The sequence below is a fragment of the Rhinatrema bivittatum genome, chromosome 2, assembly GCF_901001135.1.
Source record: "Rhinatrema bivittatum chromosome 2, aRhiBiv1.1, whole genome shotgun sequence".
Classification (NCBI taxonomy): domain Eukaryota; kingdom Metazoa; phylum Chordata; class Amphibia; order Gymnophiona; family Rhinatrematidae; genus Rhinatrema; species Rhinatrema bivittatum.
In genome coordinates, this window is record NC_042616.1 from 621,345,654 (window position 1) to 621,370,231 (window position 24,578).

The 24,578-nt window shown below is 44.4% G+C and overlaps 1 protein-coding gene across 14 annotated transcripts in view; it reads left to right on the plus strand.

Moving 5' to 3' along the window:
• Nucleotides 1–24,578, plus strand: part of DTNA (dystrobrevin alpha) — a 715,983-nt gene that overhangs the window by 569,361 nt on the left and 122,044 nt on the right. For all 14 annotated transcript variants that reach the window (XM_029591217.1, XM_029591223.1, XM_029591225.1 and 11 more), the window contains 3 exons: nt 3,367–3,533; nt 5,786–5,910; nt 9,484–9,567. In XM_029591217.1, the coding sequence (XP_029447077.1) occupies nt 3,367–3,533; nt 5,786–5,910; nt 9,484–9,567 (376 nt within the window). The remainder of the gene's footprint in view (nt 1–3,366; nt 3,534–5,785; nt 5,911–9,483; nt 9,568–24,578) is intronic.

Genomic DNA, 24,578 nt, shown 5'->3' on the forward strand with positions numbered 1-24,578 from the left:
CCCTAGCGCAGGGGTGGGCAGTTCCGGTCCTCGAGGGCCACAAACCAATCTGGTTTTCAGGATATCCCTAATGAATATGCATGAGAGAGATTTGCATGCACTCTGCCTCCGTTGTATGCAAATCTATTTCATGCATATTCATTAGGATATCCTAAAACCTCGACAGGTTTGTGACCCTCGAGGACTGGAATTGCCCACCCCTGCCCTAGCGCCTCCTCGGCATCGGGCGCCCAGGGGAGATGGCTGTCAGCGGGTTCGGAAAATGGACAGTCATTAATTGAGCATTCGTTTTCCTAACCTGACTGCCAGCGACACTTTTTTTTTTTTTCTGTTCTCCTTTCTTTAGGTTTCTCCGACTTAATATTGCCACGATATTAAGTCGGAGGAACTACAGATAAGCAGTATTTTGCTGCTTTTCTGTAAACTTTTGGGGCTCTTCAAGAATTAACACCTACTCCAGGGCAGGCGTTAATATTTGAGAGTAAACATGTGCGAGTCGGGTGCGCCTTTTTTTTTTTTTTTTTTACATCGGGGGGGTAATAGCTAATAGCATCATCAACATGAATTTACATGTGATGAATTAGCTTTGCACTTGTTTGGATGTGCATTTTGGACACGCTAATCCCCTTATTGCATGAGGAGTTTTCGACGTGCGTCCAAAGGGCCAGATTTTAATACCTACGCGCGGGCGTACATTTGTGCGTGCAACCCGGCACGCACAAATATATGCCCGATTTTGTAACATGCGCGCGCAGCCATGCGCATGTTATAAAATCCGGGGTCAGCGCGCGCAAGGTGCACAATAGTGCACCTTGCGCGTGCTGAGCCCTTGGGGAGCCCTGCTGGCTTTCCCCGTTCCCTCCACATTGTGCCTGCCTCAACTCCGCCCGTGATCCGCCCCGCCCCGCCCCCTGCCCGCCCATTCAGTAAAGCCCTGGGACTTACACGCGTCCCGGTGCTTTACGTGCGCCGCCGGGCCTTTTGAAAATAGGCCCGGCGCACGTAACTCCCCTTCGTGCGTAAATTCTCCTGGATTTACGCGCGTAGGGCTTTTAAAATCTGCCCCAAAATGCGCATCCAAGCGCCGGTAAAGTCATGCACTCAGCCGAGCGCACTGTATTGCATCAGCCTGACTGTGTGCATCCTTTCGAGTGGGGGCAGAAAGGGGTCCTCTCTGGTCCCAGTGCGGGGTGCCTGACTTCCTTCCTGGAATTTCCCTGGGTAAGATGATTTTAAATACACTGTGTACTGTGGGCCCAAAGAATGCGCAGGGACCGCTGGGTTAGTGTCCAAAATAATTACTGAAGACCGTGATGGAGTTATGGCACAATAAATATGAGTGTCCAGCATCACAGTTCTCTCTCTGTCTCTTTAATTTCAATTCTGTGTCTTCTATCTGTGCAAGAGGCTTTTGAACAGGCTGGGAATCCAACCACCCTCCTGGCTTAGGTTGAATTAGAGCCCCTTTGGTGGGCAGGAAACCCTTCCCAGATGGCAAAAAATCTGTCTCTTCCCAGGGAGTGAATTTCTCTCTTTCTCCGATTGGGTGTTCTCCTTTTATAAATGAGTTCTTACTCACAGTTAGATGTGCTTGACCTTGATGAGGATCCCTTTTGGAAGGAATCATGTATAGAACTGCAGGGTAGGGAGAGGGGCAGAAAAACGCTTCCTTCCAGGTCTTGGAAATTACATTTCTTCTGTTGCCAAAAGCAAATGACACTGGATTTCCCATGCAGCAGGTCACCACCACTTCAGGAGCAGGTCTTCCCTATCCCTGGGCAGCCTCAACTCATGGTTCCCCGCTCCCTGAGTCTCAGAAAGGCCTAGACTGGGTTCAGCAGGGCTCCTACCAAGCAAAATGTACAAAAATCCAAATTAGTCCCTGGACAACCACTCTGCACCTTGGGTGGAGAGAACAGCAGTGGAGTCCAGACCTGAACTGGAGGATCTCGGATGGCTTCCAAGACTCCAGGTAGGCCCAAAATGTAATTCGGGAAAATCTCCAAGAGCCCTTTATGGAGTTCTGCTATAAAATCTCCTGCAGGGAATATTGATTACAGCACCCTCAATGGGAGGGGCTGCCATGAATGGATCCTCCCCCTAATTATCTCTCTCTAACTGCAGTAGTATGTATACTCCCAGGGCTTACTGGTAACCCGGGACGGTGCCCAGGTCACAGTGGCATAGTAAATTATGGCAGAAAAAAACCCCAAATGGTCCTTCCAGTCTGCCCAGCAAAGTGTTTTAGGGTTGTAACTGCTGTTCTGTGTAGGTTACTCCTGTGCCATCTGTTCAGAATTGTAATTGCTGCCCTGTGAATGTTGTCCCAGTGCTTTATTACCATCCTAGGGATCGGGTGTGTTTATCCCATGCCTTCTTGAAATCTGGTACTGGGTTGTTTTTTTTCTCCACTAGGAGGCCATTCCAGGTATCCACCACCCTTTCTGAGAAAAAAATATTTTCCGACGTTGGTCCTGAGTCTATCCTCTTGGAACTACATATCATTCCCCCTAGCTCCAGAACTTAAATTTCCATTGAAAAAGGTTCACCTCCTGTGCATTACTGATACCCTTCAAGTATTTTAAAGTCTGTATCATAACTCCCCCATCTCTCCTCTCCTCTAAGGTATACATACTTAGGTCTTTCAATGTCATCTCATATGGCTTCTGCTGCAGACCCCACACCATTTTCGTGGCCTTGTGAAAAGACATGTCAGCTATTGGTGCCTAGCGAGACCTGAAAGCCATTTGAAAAGCAAAATTGTGAGTTCTTTGTTCTGTTAAAAGGATGTCAGCTGGTCCAAATGTCAGAGATGTGATGATCGACTGTGTCCTTTAGACATGGCTAGACAAGGTCACGTGTATGTCTCTGAAGTCTTTTTCTTGTAAAATGTGAGGTTCCTGTTCAAGCGAAAGGTGCTGTATAAATTATATTTCAAGAGGGATTTTCCTTCTCAGATTAAGTCACTTCCAGTTTTAATTAAACAAATGGATCTTTCCAGTGGCATTTGAACGCCGTCCAGTTGTCCTGAAATAGATGTAATTTCAGGACAGTGTTGCTGATGTCTGTGAGGCATACAGGCTGCTCTGGAAGAGGCCCGGGACTTTCTCTGAGAGAGTGGAGGGAGGGGAAGAAATTAGTGGCAGATAGAGAATATGATCTCAGCTTTCAAGGTGGTACAGAATGCCAAACCAGGGACCAAAGACTTACCCACCTAATCAGAATGAACCTTGTGTAACGCTGTTAGGGAGAGAAACCCCCCCACGCATGGAAGAATTCAGTTATTGATAAAGAATAATCTGTCTACTCTACGTTGATTTTTTTTTTTTTAATTCTTGGTCATGTTTCTAATCCTTCTCCCTGCAGTCTTCCACCCTGTTGAGTGTTCCTTTTGCCACAGCGAGAGCATGATGGGATTTCGCTATCGCTGCCAGCAGTGTCACAATTACCAGCTCTGTCAGGACTGCTTCTGGAGGGGACATGCCAGCGGTTCCCATAGCAACCAGCACCAAATGAAAGAGTACACGTCCTGGGTAAGGGAAGGCTCCCTCGCTCTCCGCCGCCGCCAGCCCACGGGAGCTCCCCAGCTTCACTGGGGATGGTGTGCGTGTGTGCGTGTGCGTGTGTGCGTGTGTGTGAGTGTGAGAGAGAACGCGCGAGAGAGAATATAGCTTATTGGAACCGATTGAACAGCAGGTACAAACAGAGGGGCGCGTTTTGCTGTAAAAAAAAAAAAAAAAAAGTCAAAATGTCAGGTAAGGTGAATTTCGTTTTTCCTTAGGACTGTTCTGGATTTCACAGTCTTGTGTTCTACAGTCTACCCTTCTCTATTAAACCATGAGAAGCAGAATTGGACTGCTACAGGATTTTGTCAGGCTGAGAGCAGGAGCAAACTGGTTTGCTTAAAAATGCTTTTTCTGGGCCACAGTGCTTACTGCTGGCTTTCACAGGCGCTGTCTATTTCTTCATTGATCAAACATTGCATGGGGCTTGCAGTGGCACCCGTTTGAAGCCTGGGAGCAGTGGCGCCAGTCATCAAGATGCTACTGCTCCCAGGGTTCAAACTTGTGCTAATGCAGCACCTCTGCAATGTATTACCATGTGTCCAATATATGTGCGTGTATTCTTCAAGAATAATTGCTCCTTTTTCAGCCCTGTCGCTGTCCTCTGTTGATTTCTGTGTTTGAAGTAGGAGTTTTTGAAGTAAGGTCTTACATTGGCATGATTTTTCTCAACACTTTAGGTGGAATCTGTGTAATGATAACATAGAGATCAAAATGTGGATTGCTGTAGTGGTTCCATAAAATACAAAGATTTCTTTAATGAGAACCTCCTGAAACTTTTCCATTGACAGTATTGTTCATTAAACTTTCAAACCCAGCTGAAGGCATTTGAAAAAGGGACTTGAGAACCACAAAAGCTATTGTGTAGTATCAATGTATAAAATGTTTATTTTGAAAGCGAGTACCTACAGTCAAACACACAAAGATTTTGAAAAATATAATTGAAGTACTGTAGCTGTGATTTGTGCTGCAGGCACTTGGCAGGAGACCCCAGTTCAAGGGTGAATTAAGGATCCTGATACAGTCAATCAGTGGAGAAAGAGTACTGTGAAAGTATTTGTATTAGGCCTGAGCATAACTTGCTCAACTGCTTTCACGGTCACCTGAAGCCAGTTCTCAAAGTAGCTCCAGTGCTAAGGGAATCCTTCTCACACAGTAGTGTCATGCTAAGGGAAAGGTGGTAATAACTAGTGCCTCAAGCATAAACAATGTTTGAACTAGGAACCTCTTCTGGTCCTTTACAAAAGTAAACATAACCAAATTGATTACTTTAGCCGTTCATGTTTGAGTGCATTCTACACTTAGGAGAGCACTGTTACCTTATTCACCTTTTCCTATTTTATTTTATTTCTGCTTTGACGTGCCTGAAAAGCAGGAAAAAAATAAATCTAAATTTCCTACATGTTGGGGCCCACAGTACAATGCATGGATTGTACTAACGCTTCAGCATTTCTGCACTGCCAAGCCCCCTTAAGTGCTTTGTGCTGCAGGAGAATGACAGTGCTCTTGTCTCTACTTGCCTTATTACAGGACATTTTGATGTATACGCCCCCTCTCTTCCACAAAGGAACCCAGGGTGGCATACACCGCAATAATACAATCAAACAGTGCATAAGATTTTAAATACTCTTCCTCTCCACTTCCCAGCCCCTCACTGTCAGCTCCAAGTTAGTTTGTCCTGTGCAATTGATATAAAACCCTCCACATAAAAAGGTGTCTAGCTATCCAAGATGGCCTTGATCAGCTAATGTGATCATTAAACAAAAGGATGAAGGTCCCAGGCCCCAACCTAAGAAATGCAGTCAGAAGAGAAGTGGTCAGGTTTCTTAAATAATGGCTTGTTTCCTTCTTTGACTTTCTCTGTTCAGTCCTTTGAGCACTGTCCTAGATAGTTCCACTCAGTGCTGCATGAGAGAGCACTGGAAGGGTCTCTGCAGAAAATATAATGAGCAAGGAGGTTAGTGTTTATTCCAGGTAGGGGCAAAAGGAGGCACACACACAAGTCTAGCCATTGATACCCTTCCCTGCTTAATAGGAGATGGGTTTTTCTGAAAGGAAAGGGGATGAGAGCTTTCCAAAATCATTCAAAGAATAAAAATCATTGTGTGTCTGATTGGACTGTTATCTGATACCTCCCTTCACTGTGCTCATCTTGTAGTTGTACTGCAGTAAATATATGCCTTGCCTATTCAAGTTATCTCTTCTTTCCTTGTTTCTCCCAGAAATCCCCTGCTAAGAAGCTAACTAATGCACTTAGCAAATCTTTAAGCTGTGCTTCCAGTCGTGAACCTTTGCACCCAATCTTCCCTGACCAGCCTGAAAAACCTCTAAACCTGGCTCATATTGTGTAAGTATCCTAGTCTGAAGCAGAGACAGTATCTGTCTGTAAGATCTTATTTTTCTTTGTACCCTGAATGTCTGCTGCTAGTGAAGGCTGTTACGTTCACTAACCTGGCAAGCTGTAATTATCCATTTTATTCACAGAATGAATGTGGCATAGACCGGGTCTGTGAGAGTGTTATTCCCCCAAGGCAGTACACTTCAACCATTTCCTGAAAAGACCCATCTGCATGTCTAGCAGGTTTCTCTACTCTACTTCTTGGCCTCCCTTTTGAGGCTGCCTGTGCAGGAGTTAATTAGTTTCCTGTTCTGAGGCTGGCTGCCTGGCTACCATGCAGTTCATCCAAGTTCGGTTCCTGAGCCTGGCTTCTGCTCTTTGGGGGCCAACCTGATCTTAGAAAAGCACACGCTCAAGGGCAGAGGGAGCCCTAGCCATTGCACTTTGGTGACACCCTAGTGACTAGAGTCCGGTTTCATGCGCATTGGGTTCCAGAGACCATCAAGGATTGTCACTGCAATGGCAGAGGTAGGCAGGAGGTGAGAGTTAAAAATGAGGGAAAGACCCCCTCCCCCTCCCTTGCCAAGTAATTGCAAATTAAGGCACATGGGACTGTTGCTCTCGTAGAGTCTAGCTCAGTGATGGTGAAATGTCCTTGAGTGCCTCAGAACAGGCCATGTTTTCAGGATATCCACAATGAATATGCATGAGATGGATTTGCATACAATGGAGGCACAAAATCACGGCTTATGTTCAGACATGCGTTTCCACGCCATACAAACATGTCTTCATTCCCTCCACCCGCCAACACCTCCTTACGCAGGTGCATGCAGTGCACACTGAGAGGAAGGTATTGTTCTTGACACCATTGCAGAGCTGAGTAGTTGCTGTGGATGATAAAGTGGTTTTCTGCCATCACTTTTTTTTGTTTCTATAACATATAAAAATAAAAATGCATCTCTCACCATTGCATATTTTTTATCAGTTTTATCTTCACATGAATCAATTATCCTTTTTTTTTTTTTTGGAGGGATTTTAAATTCTTCCTTGCATTAGTTGCCACATTTACCTCATCACCACATCTACCCATCGAACTAAGAGTATTCCATATTTTGCCACAAGCGTAACTCCCCAATGTCATTTTCACCCTCCGAATGATAGAAGCCTAAGAATCGGCATGTCAAACTCAGCATGAAACAGTTTAAAGAGCTCACCAAAATAGGTGAAAGCATTGCAATAAGTTATTGGGCGCCTTGGACTTGTCAGAAAGCTGTACTGGGAGCGCTGCGTCCCACCCACCAGCTTCTCTTTGCTGCTCAGCCAGGCTTCAGAGTTACCCCTGGGGAGGGGAAGAGTTTTGCTAGCGGATGCCAGAGTGAAAAGTATGGAGAAAATAACTCTGTTTTTAAAACTTCTCTGCTTTTCTCTTGAAGGTTAAAAAAAAATGCTGTAATCTTTAAACTGCAGTGTGCAAATATGTAGTAATCACATCGGTACAACCATGCGCAGCACAGAAAATGCAAAAAGGGGATAGGAGGGCACTTGTGTGCTTGTTGCCTCATGAGGTCAAACTGTGAAGTAGCTCTGACAGATTTTCCCTGCGAAATCCCTTTGCAAGCCCTGGTCTTTTGAGAAACAGCGAATGCGGGAGAAAACGTCTCAGAAAAACTTTTAACCGGGATTGTTTTCTAATCAAAACAGAAGCATGCGTTGTTATTCAGCCTATCAGCTTGAATGTTTCTGGCATTATTACTTTTCTGCTGGCCTTATTCCTAGATCTCATTTCTTTCACCTGTTATGGCCATTTGCTTTTTTTTTTTCTTGGCTGTGGGATGCTGCCATGAGGCTCTGATAAAGGATCAACAGTGCAGCGCCTTTGTTTCTTACATTCATCATGGGTTAGAGTCAACTTGAGTGCTTCTCTTCAGAAATACATTTACAATCTGAATGAAAAGGGGGAAAAAGTTGTGACTTTGATTATTTTAGCTGCAACCGGATTTATTTATAATTTTTTTTGTCTAGTATTTGTTTTAAGCAGGGCAGCACTCTATTAGTGGAAAAGCATGTCAGAAATAAATAATTTTAACAAAAAAACAGTATATGGGAGCACTCCTGGGCGAGCTGCTCTCTGATTTATGGATGTATGGTATAAGAATTATTTCTGCTCCACTCCTTTCTTGACACGCAGTAGGAAAGTTAGGGGTTTCCCTATGTTAGGGCTAGCAGATGGCATCAGTGCTAATGTCTTATGTTTTGTTGATTATGGTGTGTGCACATTAACTGGCTTTTGGCTAGTGGCACCAAAAATATACCATTTTTGGATGATTTTAAAAGCATTTTCAAACTTACTATAACCAGCTTTTCTGACTTCTGGGTCCTCGAGGACAAGTTACAGTCAGTCCTGATTTTTGCCTCCCAGTGCATCTCCATACCTACAATGTTTGTTTTTTCTTAAATAAGTTAAACCTTCAATTCTGTATTTACAATGGAGCAAACAAGCACTGTCTTAGTAATCAAGCATGACCTGGAGCCATTTGGTATTCCCAACTCTGTACAGTGTTAAGGCATCTGGTGGGTGAGGATGTGTACACCTAGGGTACCTTGGTGATAAACGTTGACTTGTTCTGTTGGTTGAGCCAAGAACTATTACTACAAATCTGTTACCTGTAATATATTTGTACTCATTAGTTCTCTTCTTTTTATTGCTGCTGCAAAAGAGATACCTGGTAAGTTAACTTGTTAGCAGACAGTATATTTTCTTGAAATGTTTGTCTGTTTTTAACCTTATGACTTCTACCTATGGTCCTACAAAAGAACAATGCACAATATCTATTACAGCAAAATTTCCAAATTGTAAGGCGGACTTAAGACAGTTAATGCTTTCTTCTGGTGAGTGGTACTGAGAGGGGTGTATTTACAGACACCAAGGAAGAGCATCTCAGGCATAGATCATTATCACTGCCCTGATAGTGCCAGGCTATGTCCCTCCACCAAAGGAACGCTGCTGCCATTCCTGAGCCAATATCTGGGAAAGTAAATATATTATAAAGGGGAGTAAGTAGGGTGGTAATCTTAGGATTTTCAGTTGCCATCAAGTTACCTCACCATTGGGTCTACCTCAGCCAAGTAGAAACAAAATATTTGATTATTTCTCTAAACTCACATGTTTCCAAAATAACATTTGGGTCTTTTTTAATGACATAGCATTCCTTAAAGCTAATGGCTCTATTACCGTGATGCAAGCTCAGCATTTTCTCTGAGCCACTGCACTATTGACAATTTGTAGAACTGTACTTATTTACAACTGTAAACTTTCTCACTCTCAGCTTGGCGAGCCAATTTATATTACCTGAAAAGCACCCATGGGGTCCCACACCAACCAATTTTGCACAGGAGGACCATAAACTTCCAGTTGTGTCAGTACACAATGTACTACATTAGTCCCGCTGAGTGATTTCCTGATAGGATTCCAGCTTCTATGCTTTACTTCTGTGCTTTGCTGATAGAATGGATTGGCTTCTGGATGCTAATACATAAAAAGTTCCCTCTTAACTTTTGCTGAACTTGTTCACTCCCATGTAGGCCTCCTAGACCAGCAACCAGCATGAATGACACAATCTTCTCTCACTCTGTCCCCGCCTCAGGAAGTCCTTTCACAAACAAAAGGTGAGTGATAGCTCTCTTAAACATGAAAACCTTTCATTGAAGCTAATCCTAAAATCACTGCAGGACAATATTGTTTTTATTCCCTAGTAGAAGGGACTTTTTTTTTTTTTCAAGATCTAAGTCTCTTCAAAAGATTCTGTAGCAGTTTCAAACTAAATCCCAGATTAGGGACTGAATATATGTTTGACAAATAGCACTACTACTACTACTACTGTTGTCATTTCTAAAGTGCTATAAGACACATGCAGTGCAAACCAATACACATAAAAGACAGTCCATAGAGCTTATGATCTAGTCAGTCATGACAAATAAGAGTCTGTGGGGAAGCATATATGTTGTATAAAAAAGAATGAAGAATTGGTAATATGCTGTTGATTACTCTGGAGCCATGTGCAGGTACCTTTCCTGGTATCCTTATGACAGGAGGAGCAAGAACGTAAGTCGCTGGGGAAGTCTTTACTTGTTGTGTTCATTCTAGAGAAGTAAAAATAGGTGGTATCCATTATGCTTAAGCGAAGTTTAGTGAAAAGTCTATAGGCTCTTTCTGTACAGAACAGAATTTCATGATAAGTTATTTTCCCTCAGAGAAGGGGGGGATGGGAGGAATATTTCCAGATGATGATACACTCCATCTCTGGAATTAGTCCAGCATTCTGACAATACTTCCTATAACAAAACTTAAAAAGAAAGCACAAACAGCAACAAAACAAAAGTATGATAAAAGAAGACAAATATATAAGTGATAAAAACTAAATAAAATGAATACCATTCCATTTTATATAAAACTTGTCACTCAGGATATGTAAAATAGATCTGTTTTGTAGGACTCATCAACTAGAATAAAATGCAGAGGTTGCCATTCAATAGGAAACCTTTTCCAGAGCACAGGCATTAGTGCAGTGTGTCCCAGCCAGTAATACCTGAAAACAGAAATCTATAAACACATTTTAACCATACAGTTTCAGTTGGATGATATGGTTCCAGCACTGCTGGTTGTCTGGCATTAGGATCTTGTACAGGCTTGGGCCTAAAACATCACTAATCGAGTATGGTCCATCCCATTTTGCTATACCAAAGGGAATGTTTGGTCTGGGGTTAAGAACATGACCCTACTCCCAACCTTGAGTGACCTTAAGTCAGAACCTTTTCCATATACATCCTACACGTAATTCCTAGACTTTTCTGGTTAGTCAACACAATAGTCTGTACTTCTTTCGATGTTCTTGATGGGATTTTATCTAGTCATTAGCAAGAATTACTGTTTGTTATTCAGGAAGAAAAGGATGTAGCATTTTTTCCCATTGTGACATAGGCCTTCCCCATTAAGGCTTCTTAGGGTGCAAAACCTGTAGATTTACAGACATTAGCTCTGATATGCATGAGGATCAATGGAAGTACTTGATCCCAGTTTCTCCCAGTCAGATTGAACATAGGACTGAGGTAAGCCTTAAATATTTGGTTCATGCTTTCTACTTGACCTGCTACTTGTGGATGGCAAGGAATGTGCAATTGTTTTTCTGTATCCAAAAATATCAAACAATTCCTTGATTAGCTGAGAAATGAAAGTGGGACCATTATCAGAATCAATGATATTTGGGACTCCCCAGCATGTAAATATTGCATAGTTGGGACATAAGAACTTCAAGCCCAATATCTGGCAGGATCCCAAGGGATAGATAGATTCCAAGCTTATCCCAAGAATAAGCAGTGAATTTCTGCAACTCTCCCTTAATATTTGTTAATGGACCTTTCCTCTAGGAACTTGTCCAAACCTTTTTTAAATGCAGCTATACTAAGAGCTTTTACAACATCCTCTGCCAACAAATTTCAGAGCTTAATTATGCATTGAATAAAAAAAATATGTTCTCTTATTAGTTTTAAATGTATTACCCAGCAGCTTCATTGTGTGTCCTCTGGTCTTTGAACTTTTCAAAAGAGTAAACAACTGATTAACGTTTGCTCATTCTATTGCACTCATTTTATAGACCTCTATCATATCTCCTTTCAGCCGTCTCTTCTCCAAGCTGAAGAGTCCTAACCTCTTTAGCCTTTCTTCATAGGGGAATTGTTCATCCCCTTTATTATCATCTTGGTCGCCCTTAATTCTGCTGTGTCTTTCTTGAGATGTGACCAGAACTGAACACAATACTCAAGATGAGGTCGCACCATGGAGTGATAGAGGTATTATGATATTCTCTGTTTTATTCTCCATTCCTTTCCTAATAATCCCTAGCATTCTATTTGCTTTCTTTGCTGCTACTGCACACTGAGCAGAAGATTTCAACCTATTTTCAATGATCCTTTTCCTGACTGGTGACTCCTAATGTAGAACCTTGCACATTGTAGCTATAATTTGGGTGCCTCTTCCTTAAGTGCATCACTTTGCACTTGTCTACATTTAAATTTCATTTGCCATTTGCATGCCCATTCTCCCAGTTTCGCAATGTTCTCTTGCAATTTCTCACAATCCTCTTGTGATTTAACAACTTTTGAATAATTTTATGTCATCAGCAAATTTGATCTCCTCACTTGTTGTTCCCATTTCCAGGACATTTATAAATATATTAAAAATCATTGGTCCCAAAACAGAACCCTGAGGCACTCCACCTTTTTCCATTGGGAAAATTTACCATTTAACCCTTCTCTGTTTTCTATCTTTTAACCAGTTGGCAATCCACAATAGGACACTGCCAGCTATCCCATGATTTTCTAATTTCCTAAGAAGTCTTTCATGAGGAACTTTGTCAAATGCTTTCTGGAAATCCAGATACACTATATCAACTGGCTCATCTTTATCCAAATGTTTATTTACGCTTTCAAAAAATGTAGCAAATTTGTGAGGCAAGACTTCCCTTGGCTAAATCCATGTTGGCTTTGTCCTGTTAAATTATGCTTATCTATATGTTCAGCAATTTTGTTCTTTATAATAGTTTCTACCATTTTGCTTGGCACAGACGTCAGACTCACTAGTTTATAATTTCCTGGATCACCCCTTTTTTAAAACTTGGCATTACATTGACAACCTTCCAGTCCTCAGGTACTATACATGATGTTATTGATAGTTTACAAATTTCCAATAGCAGGTCCGCAATTTAATTTCTCAGTTCTTTCAGCACTCTGGGATGTATACCATCTGGTCCAGGTGATTTACTACTGTTTAGTTTGTCAATTTGCCCTATTACATCTTCCAGGTTCACAGAGATTTGTTTCATTTCCTTTGACTCATCACCTTTGAATATCATTTCTTCCATGGGTATATCTCTTACATCTTCCTCAGTGAATACTGAAGGAAAGAATTCATTTAGTCTCTCTGCTATGGCTTTATCATCGCTAAATGCTCCTTTTTACTCCTTGATCATCTAATGGTCTAACTGCTCCCTCTGAGGCTTTTTACCTCAATTGTACCTGAAAAAAGGTTTTTATTTCCTGGCGTGTAGCCAGATGGACTCAGAACAAATGGGATAGTATCCGCGTGCTAGCAGTTGGAGACGGATCTGACGTCAGCACGGGGTATATATATCCCCACAGGAAGCGTAGCAACTTAGTAATTTCCGTCTCCAAAGCAGTTTGGAGAGCCTGCACGCTTGCTGAGCGTGTTTTCCAAATCTACTTTTTCTTTTCTTTTTCTACTTCCTAAAACTTCTACAGCATCGAGCCCCGCACTCCTGCAGTGATACCCTAAGGTCCCTCCCCCAGTAGAGTTTCCCAGGGTGATTTCCGTGATCCCCCCGGAGGTGTAAGTCCTTGGTCCGGTGGCCGAATCGCGGCAGGGACAGAGCCCCTGGGCGAGGTTCGGGTGAGGCTTTTGAGGCGCCTCGGTCCCGGCATGGACGAGGCAGCGGGTATATATCCTCAAACGCGGCGGTGAAGGTACTTGCCCTCTCCCCCCGCAGCCGGAGACCGCCCGGGTTCTAGCCGGGAAGCGCCGCGGATCAGGTAAGGCGTACATCTCTTATTTCTGATCTCCGAGGAGCAGAGGATCAGCGGCGTGGCACGCTGTGGAGGGCGCCATTTTGTGGGCCTTGTTCAGGTATTGAGCGCCCGTAATAGGCGCGGCTTTATTCCTCCTTGTGCGTATATTGCCTTAGTTCTGAGCTGAGAGCATATTGAATGCCACTGAGCGTGTATTGCTAATCACATATTGCTGAGAGCCTATTGAATGTTATTCAGCGTGTATTGCTAACCGCATATTGCTGAGAGCCTATTGAATGCCATTGAGCGTGTATTGCTAACCGCATATTGCTGAGAGCCTATTGAATGCCATTGAGCGTGTATTGCTAACCGCTTATTGCTGAGAGCCTATTGCAAGCCATAGAGCGTGTATTGCTCACTGCATATTGCTGAGAACATATTGCATAATGTGGTTATGATTAAGCCCCTGTTGTATTAAGCGCATATTGCTGTCGCATATTATTATTATTGTGCGCCTGCTGTATTAAGCGCATATTGCTGCCGCATATTATTATTATTGTGCGCCTGTTGTATTAAGCGCCTATTGCTGCCGCATCTTATTATTATTGTGCGCCTGTTCTATTACGCATATATTATTGCCGCTTCTCGGCGCATACTTTTCAATGGAACAGAACGCCTCAGCATCTTCAGCGGCGGCGCCGCCTGCCTCAGGCATTAAAGCCCTTGGCCTCTGCTCTGCATGCCAGCTTAGAGCCACGCACAGTGAAGAGCCAGACTCCCTATGTACCCAATGTGAGGAGTCCATGGGACCCTCGGGCCAGGACCAGTCTCAGCCACGATTTGCTGACAGTTCCCCAGGGGCTACCCCGGATTTAGCGGGCAGTCTCGACCAATCGGGAATCCCGGGGGATCTTGTACCCCGGCGATTAGAGGCTGCTTCCATTTCCTGGGTGGATCTCTTTAAGGGGATTCATGCCTTTGTACAGATGCAAACGGCTTCCCGTCCGGGCCCTGCGGTTCCCTCTGTTCCTGCGGTTGCGGCGGTTCCTGCGGTGGCTGTGACTGCGGCGGCTGCTGCGGCGGCCGCTGCGGTGGCGGCTCCTGCGGATCCTGTTCCTGGACCATCACGCCCTTATCGTGAGCAGGACCTTCCGCCGCTGGACAGTCCAGATCAGTCGGACCAGGAGGTTTCACCAGACAAGTCCGAACTCCCGGACGAGGGGGAGCTTCCCCCAGGGATTGAGCCATATAGAACCATGAGGCGGTTCTTCCCCAAGGAGGATCTCTCCGACCTGGTGTCTCAGCGTCTGGCGGAGTTGGATATTACAGGTCCCAGGGCTATGGTACCCTCTGTGCAGAACCCCCTGCTGGAAGGTCTTCGTCCTACAGCCCGCCATTTTCCATTCTTGCAAGCAGCTCAACAACTGATAGATTTAGAATGGGCGGCACCAACGGCTTCCTTCAAAGGGGGCCGGGCCCTGACGGGCATGTACCCATTGGCACCGGCTATCCAGGACCTGCTGGCGTGCCCTCAGGTGGACGCCTTGATTAGCGCTGTGGTCAAACGCACTACCATTCCAGTTGAAGGGGGGACGGCCCTCAAGGAGCCTCATGACCGGCGACTGGACGCCATTCTGAAACAGACCTTTGAGGTGGCAGCTCTATCTTTGCGGATCGCGACCTGCTGACAGTGGTGACGCATGCCTGTTTGTCACAGGTTAGGAACAACGCTCCAGCAGCTGACATGGAGTCAGCTCTTTCGTTCCTCACAGATGCTGCATCAGACCTAGTCCGGACAACAGCTAAGGGGATCTCATCCTCCGTAGCCGCCAGGAGGCAGCTCTGGATCCGGAGATGGTCAGCTGATGCGCCTTCAAAGACACGCCTCACCAGATTGCCCTTTAAGGGCTCTTTCCTATTTAGCAGCGACCTTGATAAACTGGCCAGTACATGGGGTGCCTCTCCAGTGCCTAGACTACCGGAAGATAGGTTCAGAAGGGGCCAGTGCGCCTTTCCAAGGCCCTCCAGGGGCAGGAGTTCACAGCGCTTTGTTCCGACAGGGGTCGCTACCAGGCACCACGTCCTCAGGTCAGGAATCAGTCCTTTCGGACCAAGCAGCGCAAGAGGGGAGCAGGCCTGGGCTCGGGTCCTGGCCGCGCCTCTCAATGAGAATCCGCCGATTCATCTGGGGAACAGAGCCATAGGGGGCAGGTTAACCCTCTTCTACCCCAGATGGGTCGAGATCATGTCGGACCAGTGGGTCCTCGCCATTATCCGGGAGGGATATTATCTGGACTTTCATTACATCCCTCCGGACAAGTTTGTGGAATCTTCATGTCCCATACACAAGAAGGCAGCATTGGAAGCTACCCTGGCGAGGCTCCTGTCCTTGAAAGCCATCATCCCAGAACCTGCCTGGGAAGTGAATTCTGGACACTATTCCATTTATTTTATGGTACCCAAGAAAGGGGGCACCTTTCGGCCTGTGCTGGACCTCAAGTCAGTCAATCGATACTTACGGGTACCGAGGTTTCGCATGGAGACTCTGCGCTCCGTCAAGGCTGCAGTACAGCCAGGAGAATTCCTCACGGCATTAGACCTGTCAGAGGCATACCTGCATATCCCGATTCATCCGGATCATCAGCGCTACCTACGCTTCAAGGTTCTAGGACGCCACTTCCAGTTTCGGGCTCTGCCCTTCGGGTTGGCCACGTCACCACGGACATTCACCAAGGTGGTCGTAGTGGTAGCAGCGGCACTCAGGCGGGAAGGAATTCTGGTCCATCCCTACCTAGACGACTGGCTGATCAGGGCGAAATCTCGAGAGGAGAGCCTTCGGACAACCGACAGAGTGATCGCCCTTCTGGAAAGCTTGGGCTGGGTAATCAACCTCAGCAAGAGCTGCCTACAGCCTTCCCAGTCACTGGAATACCTGGGAGTACAGTTCGACACCCGGGCAGACACGGTCAGTCTCACTACCAAGAGAAAGTTGAAGCTTCAGCAGCGTATCCAGTATTTGATGGGAGCCAGTCGGCCCATAGCCTGGGATTATCTGCAGGTTCTCTGTCTCATGGCATCCACCCTGGAAGTGGTACCTTGGGCGAGGGCCCATATGAGACCTCTACAACACTCCCTGCTATCTCGCTGGAGCCCCCGTCTACGGAACTATTCCTCGCGCCTTCATCTGCCAACCAGAGTGCGGACCCAGTTGCGGTGGTGGTTGCAGTCCAACCACATGAGCAGAGGGTCGAAGATGTCATCACCCACATGGACTTTGCTCACCACAGACGCCAGCCTGAGCGGCTGGGGAGCACACTGCGAAGAACTCACCGCACAAGGGCGGTGGAACAGAGAAGAGTCAGCGTGGAACATCAACCGTCTAGAGGCCCGGGCAGTCCGATTGGCATGCCTTCGATTTGCTCACAGACTGAAGAACAGAGCAGTCAGAGTGATGTCCGACAACGCCACCATGGTGGCATACATCAACCGTCAGGGCGGAACCAGAAGCCGACAAGTATCTCTGGAGATCGTCCCACTGATGGCTTGGGCAGAGGCGAATCTTCAGGACATCTCCGCCATCCACATTGCCGGGAAGGACAATACCACAGCAGACTTCCTCAGCAGAGAAAGCCTAAATCCGGGAGAGTGGCAGCTGTCACCCACAGCCTTCCAGATGATTGTGGATCACTGGGGGATTCCGGACATGGATTTACTGGCGGACAAGTCCAATGCTCAAGTACCCAGATACTTCAGCCGCAAGCGCGACCCGTTCTCACACGGAATCGATGCCCTGGTCCAGCCGTGGCCTCCAGGGACTCTGCTATATGCCTTTCCTCCGTGGCCTCTGCTGGGCGCCATCATCCACAAGATTCAGAATCACCGGGGCCTAGTTCTTCTAGTGGCACCAGACTGGCCAAGAAAACCCTGGTACGCAGACATGAGAAGACTACTGGCAGGGGAGCCTCTTCCCCTGCCTCCTCTCCGGGACCTTCTCTGTCAAGGTCCCATCCTCCATGAGGATCCAGCTCAATTCTCTCTTATGGTCTGGCCATTGAGAGGGCTAGACTGAAGAAAAGAGGTTACTCGGAGCCCGTGATAGGTACACTCCTCCGAGCTCGTAAGTTTTCCACGTCCCTCACCTACATAGGGATCTGGAGAGTATTTGAAGCATGGTGTGACACTCACGGCACCAATCCACATGCGACCACAATCCCTATGTCTATTCCATGTTACCGTTGCTAATGGCAGTGGCTATTCTCTAGAGGGGATGTTAAGGGTGATGAGGGAGGGGGGAAAGGGTGTTATATTGGAAGATATGGAAAACGATCAACATATAAACTCTGAGCCTGATTTACTAAAGGTTTTCATCCATTCTATGTCTATGGAAAAATGCTTAGTTAAATGACCTGCTGTGTTTGGTAGGTCAGTCATCTTTATTTGCTTGTTTGGATTACCGCTTTAAAAAATTGCATTATATTCCTATATTATTTTTGTTCAGTGGCTGAGAATTGTACTGATGTGCACTGAATTTGTTTAATAAAAAGTAAATAAAAAAAAAAGACCCACCTTAGTGCTATATTTTATTACATCAGGAAACAAATGGACAGAAACATTATCAAGGTAGCTCTCATACTCAAATGGCATGTTGCAAGTTAAAGCTAAATGAAAGCTTGAAGTGCTGTATTTTTCTCCCCTGTCCAACACTCATACAGTTTTCTTTCCTGTTTTATTCATTGTCTGCAAAGGGCTGTATGGCAAGGCTAAGCAAACATTGGCTTGCTTGTACCATTCAGTAGGAAGTGTAGAGAGGTGTGCTTTGCTGTCAAGGATGCCTCTGTAAATGGAAGTGAAAAAATGAATACTCTGAGGTGCAGGGAAGAGTAACTGAGCTGAGCAATATATGAAGCCTCATCACACAGGAAGGAAAGCTTCCAGCACAGTCATATCCTGATTAAAAGCTTTTCTTCCATTAGCCAGGAACTCCATCAGCGGCTGTGCTCTGCCGACTAACCTTAGTGCAGCACCTTTGCACTAACAGGGAATGTTGTAATGCTCCCAATGCATTGCATGGCGGTGACAGGGAAGGGCTGGTCAATGTGACTTCATGTGTCACTTTTGTTGCATTGGAAGCAGTCATATGAAGAGGATTCACACTTTGAGGAAAAACATGTCTACAGCAGAGACATGTTTGGCCTGCTGAGTCTAAAACATTAAAAGTGAATTTTAAAAACTGGACGTGTGCTGATATCGGGAGATGGGCGCACATCTAGTACTTGCGCCTGTCCATCCCATTTTATAAGGCGGTCAGATGCACTCATAAGTGCCAATGCACAAAGATCTCACATCAGCTAAAAAAGGGGCAGGGTGTGGGTGAGGCAATGGCATTTTGGGGTGTGGCCAAGAGATGTTTGCCCAAGTAACCAGGTCCAGTACCACATAACTTTACTTCTGTTGTGGATGAGGTGTAAGTCTGAAAAATAAAATTTACAGGCATCTAGGAAGTATTTGAGGGGTCAGGGGTATCTGAGGAGAGTGCAGGCTAACCAACCAGGGGGCTTTGGAGGTCCTAGCTGAGCACTGGGCTAACTGAGGGATAAACCAGTGAAACTGGTCATCGGCTGGACGTGCATCTGTTATAAAATACCCTCAATTGCTCATCCATAAACTGACTACACTTCTCGGCACACACAAACTTAAAATTAGGCGCACACATACGCGCACCTAGGCTGTTTTATAACACGAGCACATATATGTGGGTTTATGTTATAAACACATATATGTGCACCCACACACCCATTACCGTCCCTGTGGGGACTGGGAAAGAGAATGGTAAATCTTTCATTTTAGTTCAGAAGTATCCAGTAGCAAAGACTCCAGTAGAATACATTCATTTATTTGATGTGGCACATGATACTGTACAACATGATATTCTTCAGTTATTACAATATTACATGATTCTGTACAACATGAAAAGGTTACCAAGTTTATATAGGTGCAGGAAGATTTGCAAATTTCCTTAGGAATCACTCGTGCTGAAGGATGTTATTACCCACTAATTAGACATCCAGAATTGCTAGATTTGCACAGAAGAATATTTCATTTAGCAAAATGTGATTCTGTGGCACACATCCTTTTTATGAGGTTAGACATATTGGACATATTTTTAATTTTTCCCTTTACTTTGTAATAACTGTAAATTTGGTAACCTTTATGGACCTCATCAACATAAACACTCACAAGGAAAGACAGTTACCCTCTTAACCAATCATACACACACACACACTCACTCATTCACTCACTCTCCAGGGTTAATCTTCTCTCTCTCTTTTACTTACACACACATACATACATACATACATATATACACCTGCTAATCCCTTCTCTCACATACTCCCATCCCTCCCAGTCTGTATGTAGTATAAGGTTTAAATTTAATTCTGAGCATTTCTGAGTGTTCTAGAAAGCAGTTTGTGAGTATCAAATAAATTATGTGTGTAGTATATGGTTTATATTTAATTCTGAGTATATCTGTTTGTACTGAGACATAATCACTGCTTTGTGATAGCCACCCACCCATCATATTTAGTCCTATAAAATAGGATTTTTTTTTTCACATCGAGTCAGTTATGGATTTATATCAATGTGTAATTAACACTTTTCTTAGTAAATGATTAATTTTAGTCCTGCTGCAAGTCACTGACAAGCTAACATAAAACATATCTACATTACAACTCAACAACATTAAGATGCAGACAGAGGTCCAGCAGCGAGATGGAAGCTATTTAGTCTTTTGCTCTGGGTGCCAAAAGCATGATTTATCTATCTATTGGTGAGAGCTTGTATGTGTGCATCTGGTGCAAAGGGCTCCTAGCTTACAGAAAACAGGTCCAGGCTGTGGAGGTCAGACTGGTAGATTTGAAGGAGATGAGACAGACAGAGAGGTACTGTATATAGAGGAGACCTTCTGGGATATAGTAAAGCAGTCCCAACTCCAGTCTGGAAGCACCTGTGCTGCTTTGGAGGAGCAAAATCACCAGAAGGAAGTACTCAAGGTGGTGTGGCAGGAAGTGATCATGTAGCTTGGACCTGTCTTCCAGGTGATGTCTTATCCTATTACACCAATGATTGGTTTACATAGGCATGTGACCTGGAGGGAGGGGTTAGGACTACCATGTAGTTGATTATAGGGAATGTAGATAGCTTGGTGACAGTGGGTATGAGGATCAATTGATAACTTGCCGGCCAAGTGCAAAGGTAGCGGGCCTCACATGTCACCTATATAGGATTTTAGAGAGTAATGGAAAAGAGCCAGCTGACGTGGTACATATGGGTACCGAAACTAGAAAAATGCAGAAGGGAGGTTCTGAAGGCTTTTAGGTAGGAAATTGAAATTCTGAACCTCAGGGTTGCATTTTCAGATATACTCCCCTTTCCACATGCAGGAGCCCAGAAATAGGCTGAGTTACAGAATCTCAATGTGTGGATAAGATGATGGTTCAGGGAAAAGGGCTTTAGATTTTTAGAAATTGGAGAGCATTCTGATGAGAGAATAGTCTGTTTGATTGGGATGGGCTCCACCATAACTAGGGTGAAACTTGGTTGATGGTGCTAACATTTGAAAAATAGATAGAGAAGCTTTTAAACTAAATCATAGGGGGGAAGCCAATAACTGCTAAGAAGAGCATGATTCTGAGGGAGATATCTTCAAAGGATGCTGGCAAAACAGGGACGTTAGAATATCCCAATAGAGAGGCTGTGGTAGTTGAAGTAGCTCAGATATATTTAAATAAAGGGCACATAGATATGAATAACTCAAAATGCATATATCATCTACTAATAAGCTGACTGTAAATACAAATAAAATGAGAAATACAACTAGAAAATATGCTTTTTGCAAACATAATAATAATGCCAGAAGTCTGCAAAATAAGATTGGAGGGTTAGAATGTATGGCACTTAATGAAGATATAAACATAATAGGCATCTCAGAGAACTGGTGGAAGGGGATAACTAATGGGACACTGTGATACCATGGTACAAATTATATTGACATGACAGGGCAGGCATAGATTCAAGCAGGATACAAGTTCTGCAGGAAACAAACTACTCTTTGGAATCTTACATGTGAATTTTCAGAGTTATACATTTAAATGTAACAAACTATCATAGTAATTTTCAAAAGCCATTTATGCAGGTAAAATGTATTGACAATCCAATGGCATATATTGTAGCAATTTTCAAAAACCCACTTATATAGGTAAAGTGGATTTACATTTGTAAAACCCAGTTTTAAGCATGTAAATGCTTTTGAAAATCAGGCCCAGTATGTATAGAAATTCCAAGTGTGGTGAAGAAGAGTACGGTAGTGGGAATATAATACCGCCCATCTGGCTAGGATGAGAAAACAGGGGATTGGTTATGGAGTTCCAATGTCTTTTTAGACGTCCAGCTGGAAAGTGGGATGGTTCAACCATTGGGGGTTGCTATATCTCCTGTACATAGAGAAGAAAAATTTGGCCAGTCACCTTTTGGACTCATTAGTGCACAGGATGCAGCTATAACCTTTGGATGTTGCTAAGACTGCACCAGGATTTGTCACATTGTTTATCAGTGGTGGGGAACTCTCATTCTCTCCAGGAGGTCTTTACCCTATTTTTAAAATATGGGCGAGTGAAGGCCATGGAACCTTTGTGACTTTTGTTGCTCTTGCAAATAAATCAATCTGTTCAATTGAGTACTTTGTAGAGAAATTTGGACTCAAAAATCAGGAGCATATATTCTGTTTTCAAATGAAAACACTTATTTCTCTCAGGTTGAGGCTGGAATCAGGAAACCTTACATCAGGTGAATTCCAAAGATTGTTACACATTTTTAAAACAGGCAAATACTCTGTCCATTCATTACAAACATTTTCATTCTGTATCCTCCTATACAGTGTTACACTATCTAGCGGTATCTTGGAGTCTTGAGCTCTCTAGAGAAATCATAAAAGAAGATATGTTAGTGAGCATTACCATGCTCTATAGGTATACTGGTTGGGTTGTATTAAGGGAAATACAATTGAGAATTATACATAAAATGCTTTTTTTCTCCCTATTGAGTATTTAGGGCTGGCCTGTCATAATCAGCATGCTATCTTAAATGTCAAGAAAATAATACTACAATAATACACTGCTTGTGGGATTGTGGGACAGTATATGGGCTCTGGGGAAGTGACTGGGTCATTGTCAATAGAGTTATTTATGTTAAAGTTTTGATGTCCTTGCTGCTTTGTCTTGGCATCCTCCTGGATGTTCAGGGTCTTGGAAAGGGGGAGTCTACCTTTTTGCTAAAAGGTTGCATGATTACCAAGAAATGTCTTCTTTCTAAATGGTTAAACAGTGTCAACCGATAGCACTCATTGGAAATCAGAGATGTTGGAACTAAAGTGCATGGAATCTAAAACTTATTATACTAAACCACAATTAGAATTTAGGAGGTTTACAAGATTTGAAGTGTCTGCATTTTATTGTTACTGAATGATATGGGTAGTAGATTTAAATTTCCCTAAGATTATGTTGTGTCAGAGAAAGAGTGTATGTTGAAGAATAAGGGGGGAAATGGTTTACTGTTTCAAATGTCTTCCAACCTTCAGGAAAAGACTGAAAACATGGCTGTTCATGAAAGCATTTCTGGACCCTTAAAGATTCACTACCATCAAATGCAGCATTACTGAACATTTCCTATTAAACAGAAACAGTCACTATCTACCAATCACTACAATGTTTTACTTCTTGTTAAACTTTTTATCTTTCCTCTAACTCTAATCCCAGTTAGAATGACCCCCGTTTTATTGTAACTTTTTCTTCCATGCACTTGTTTTACTTTTAATGTATACTCTTATGTTATTAGTTATTTACGTTATAATGTATTTCTCACCCCTTGTTTTATGTAAACCGACATGATACGAACTCCGTGAATGCCGGTATAGAAAAATACAAATAAATAAATAAATAAATAAATGTTAATTTTCACTTTGATGTTCTATGGGATGTTTTATGCTAAAAATTTGAATAAAGATACTATTACAAATGTGCTAACAGAATTAAATAGGCTAATAAAATTGGCAACACAATAATAATGGGAGATTTCAATTATTCAAGTATTGATTGGATAAATGCTACTTTAGGACATGCTAGGTAGGGAACTAAAGTTCCTAAATGCTATAAATACTTCATGCAGCAGTTGTTATGCTCAGGCTTGTGGACCCTTGGCTGACAAGAGGATGGTATACCTTTCGGAGGGTCCGTAGGCTCTCTCGTTGGGTGGCGAGGCAGAACAGGAGGCGGGACCAGCTGACCCTTGGCACTGGAGGCTGAGGCGAACACGGAGGCGATGAAGAGACGATACGAGGCGCTGTGTCTTCACCACTGGTGGCCTGCGGTCCCCCCAGGAGGAGCCCGTAGGGACCCGACCGCTGGGACTTAGGTGGACCTAGGGAGGTCAGAGCAATGGTGCAAAGGCCAACTGGAGCTTCGCCCTGGAAGCCCGCGGTCCCCCCAGGAGGAGCCCGTAGGGACCCGGGCTACTGGGACTTAGGTGGGCCCTTGGAGACGGAGTCTTGAAGGAGTCCTAGGTCGAGTGCCAGAGGGTCGTCGCTCACCAGTCCGAAGTCATGCACCAGAGAATCACCGCTTGCCAATCCGAAGTCAGGAACCAGAGAATCACCGTAAGCCAATCCGAAGTCAGGAACCAGGAACACCAAGACGGAACAGGAACCAGAGTCCAAGCACAGGGAACTCACCGAAGCAAGCAGACTAGACAGCAGTGAAGGACGTTGCCAAGTCACTGGATGAGCAGAGGAAGCTGCCTTTTATACTTCCTCTGTCCTGGCTAATAGAGAACAGGTGAGGTCCTTTAAAGGGATGGGTCCCTTTAATTCTGTGGAGGGGGCATGGCCTAGTGCTGAAGCATGGCGGCGGCCATCTTGGATTTCCCTGGTGGAGGAGAGATGCCGCTGGGGGAAGCAGGACGGCTTCCCCTGCAACGGGCAGCACGGGCCCGAGTCGGAGCCCTCCCCCGGGGCTCTCCTGGCGCTGTGAGTGAGGTAGGGGGACGCG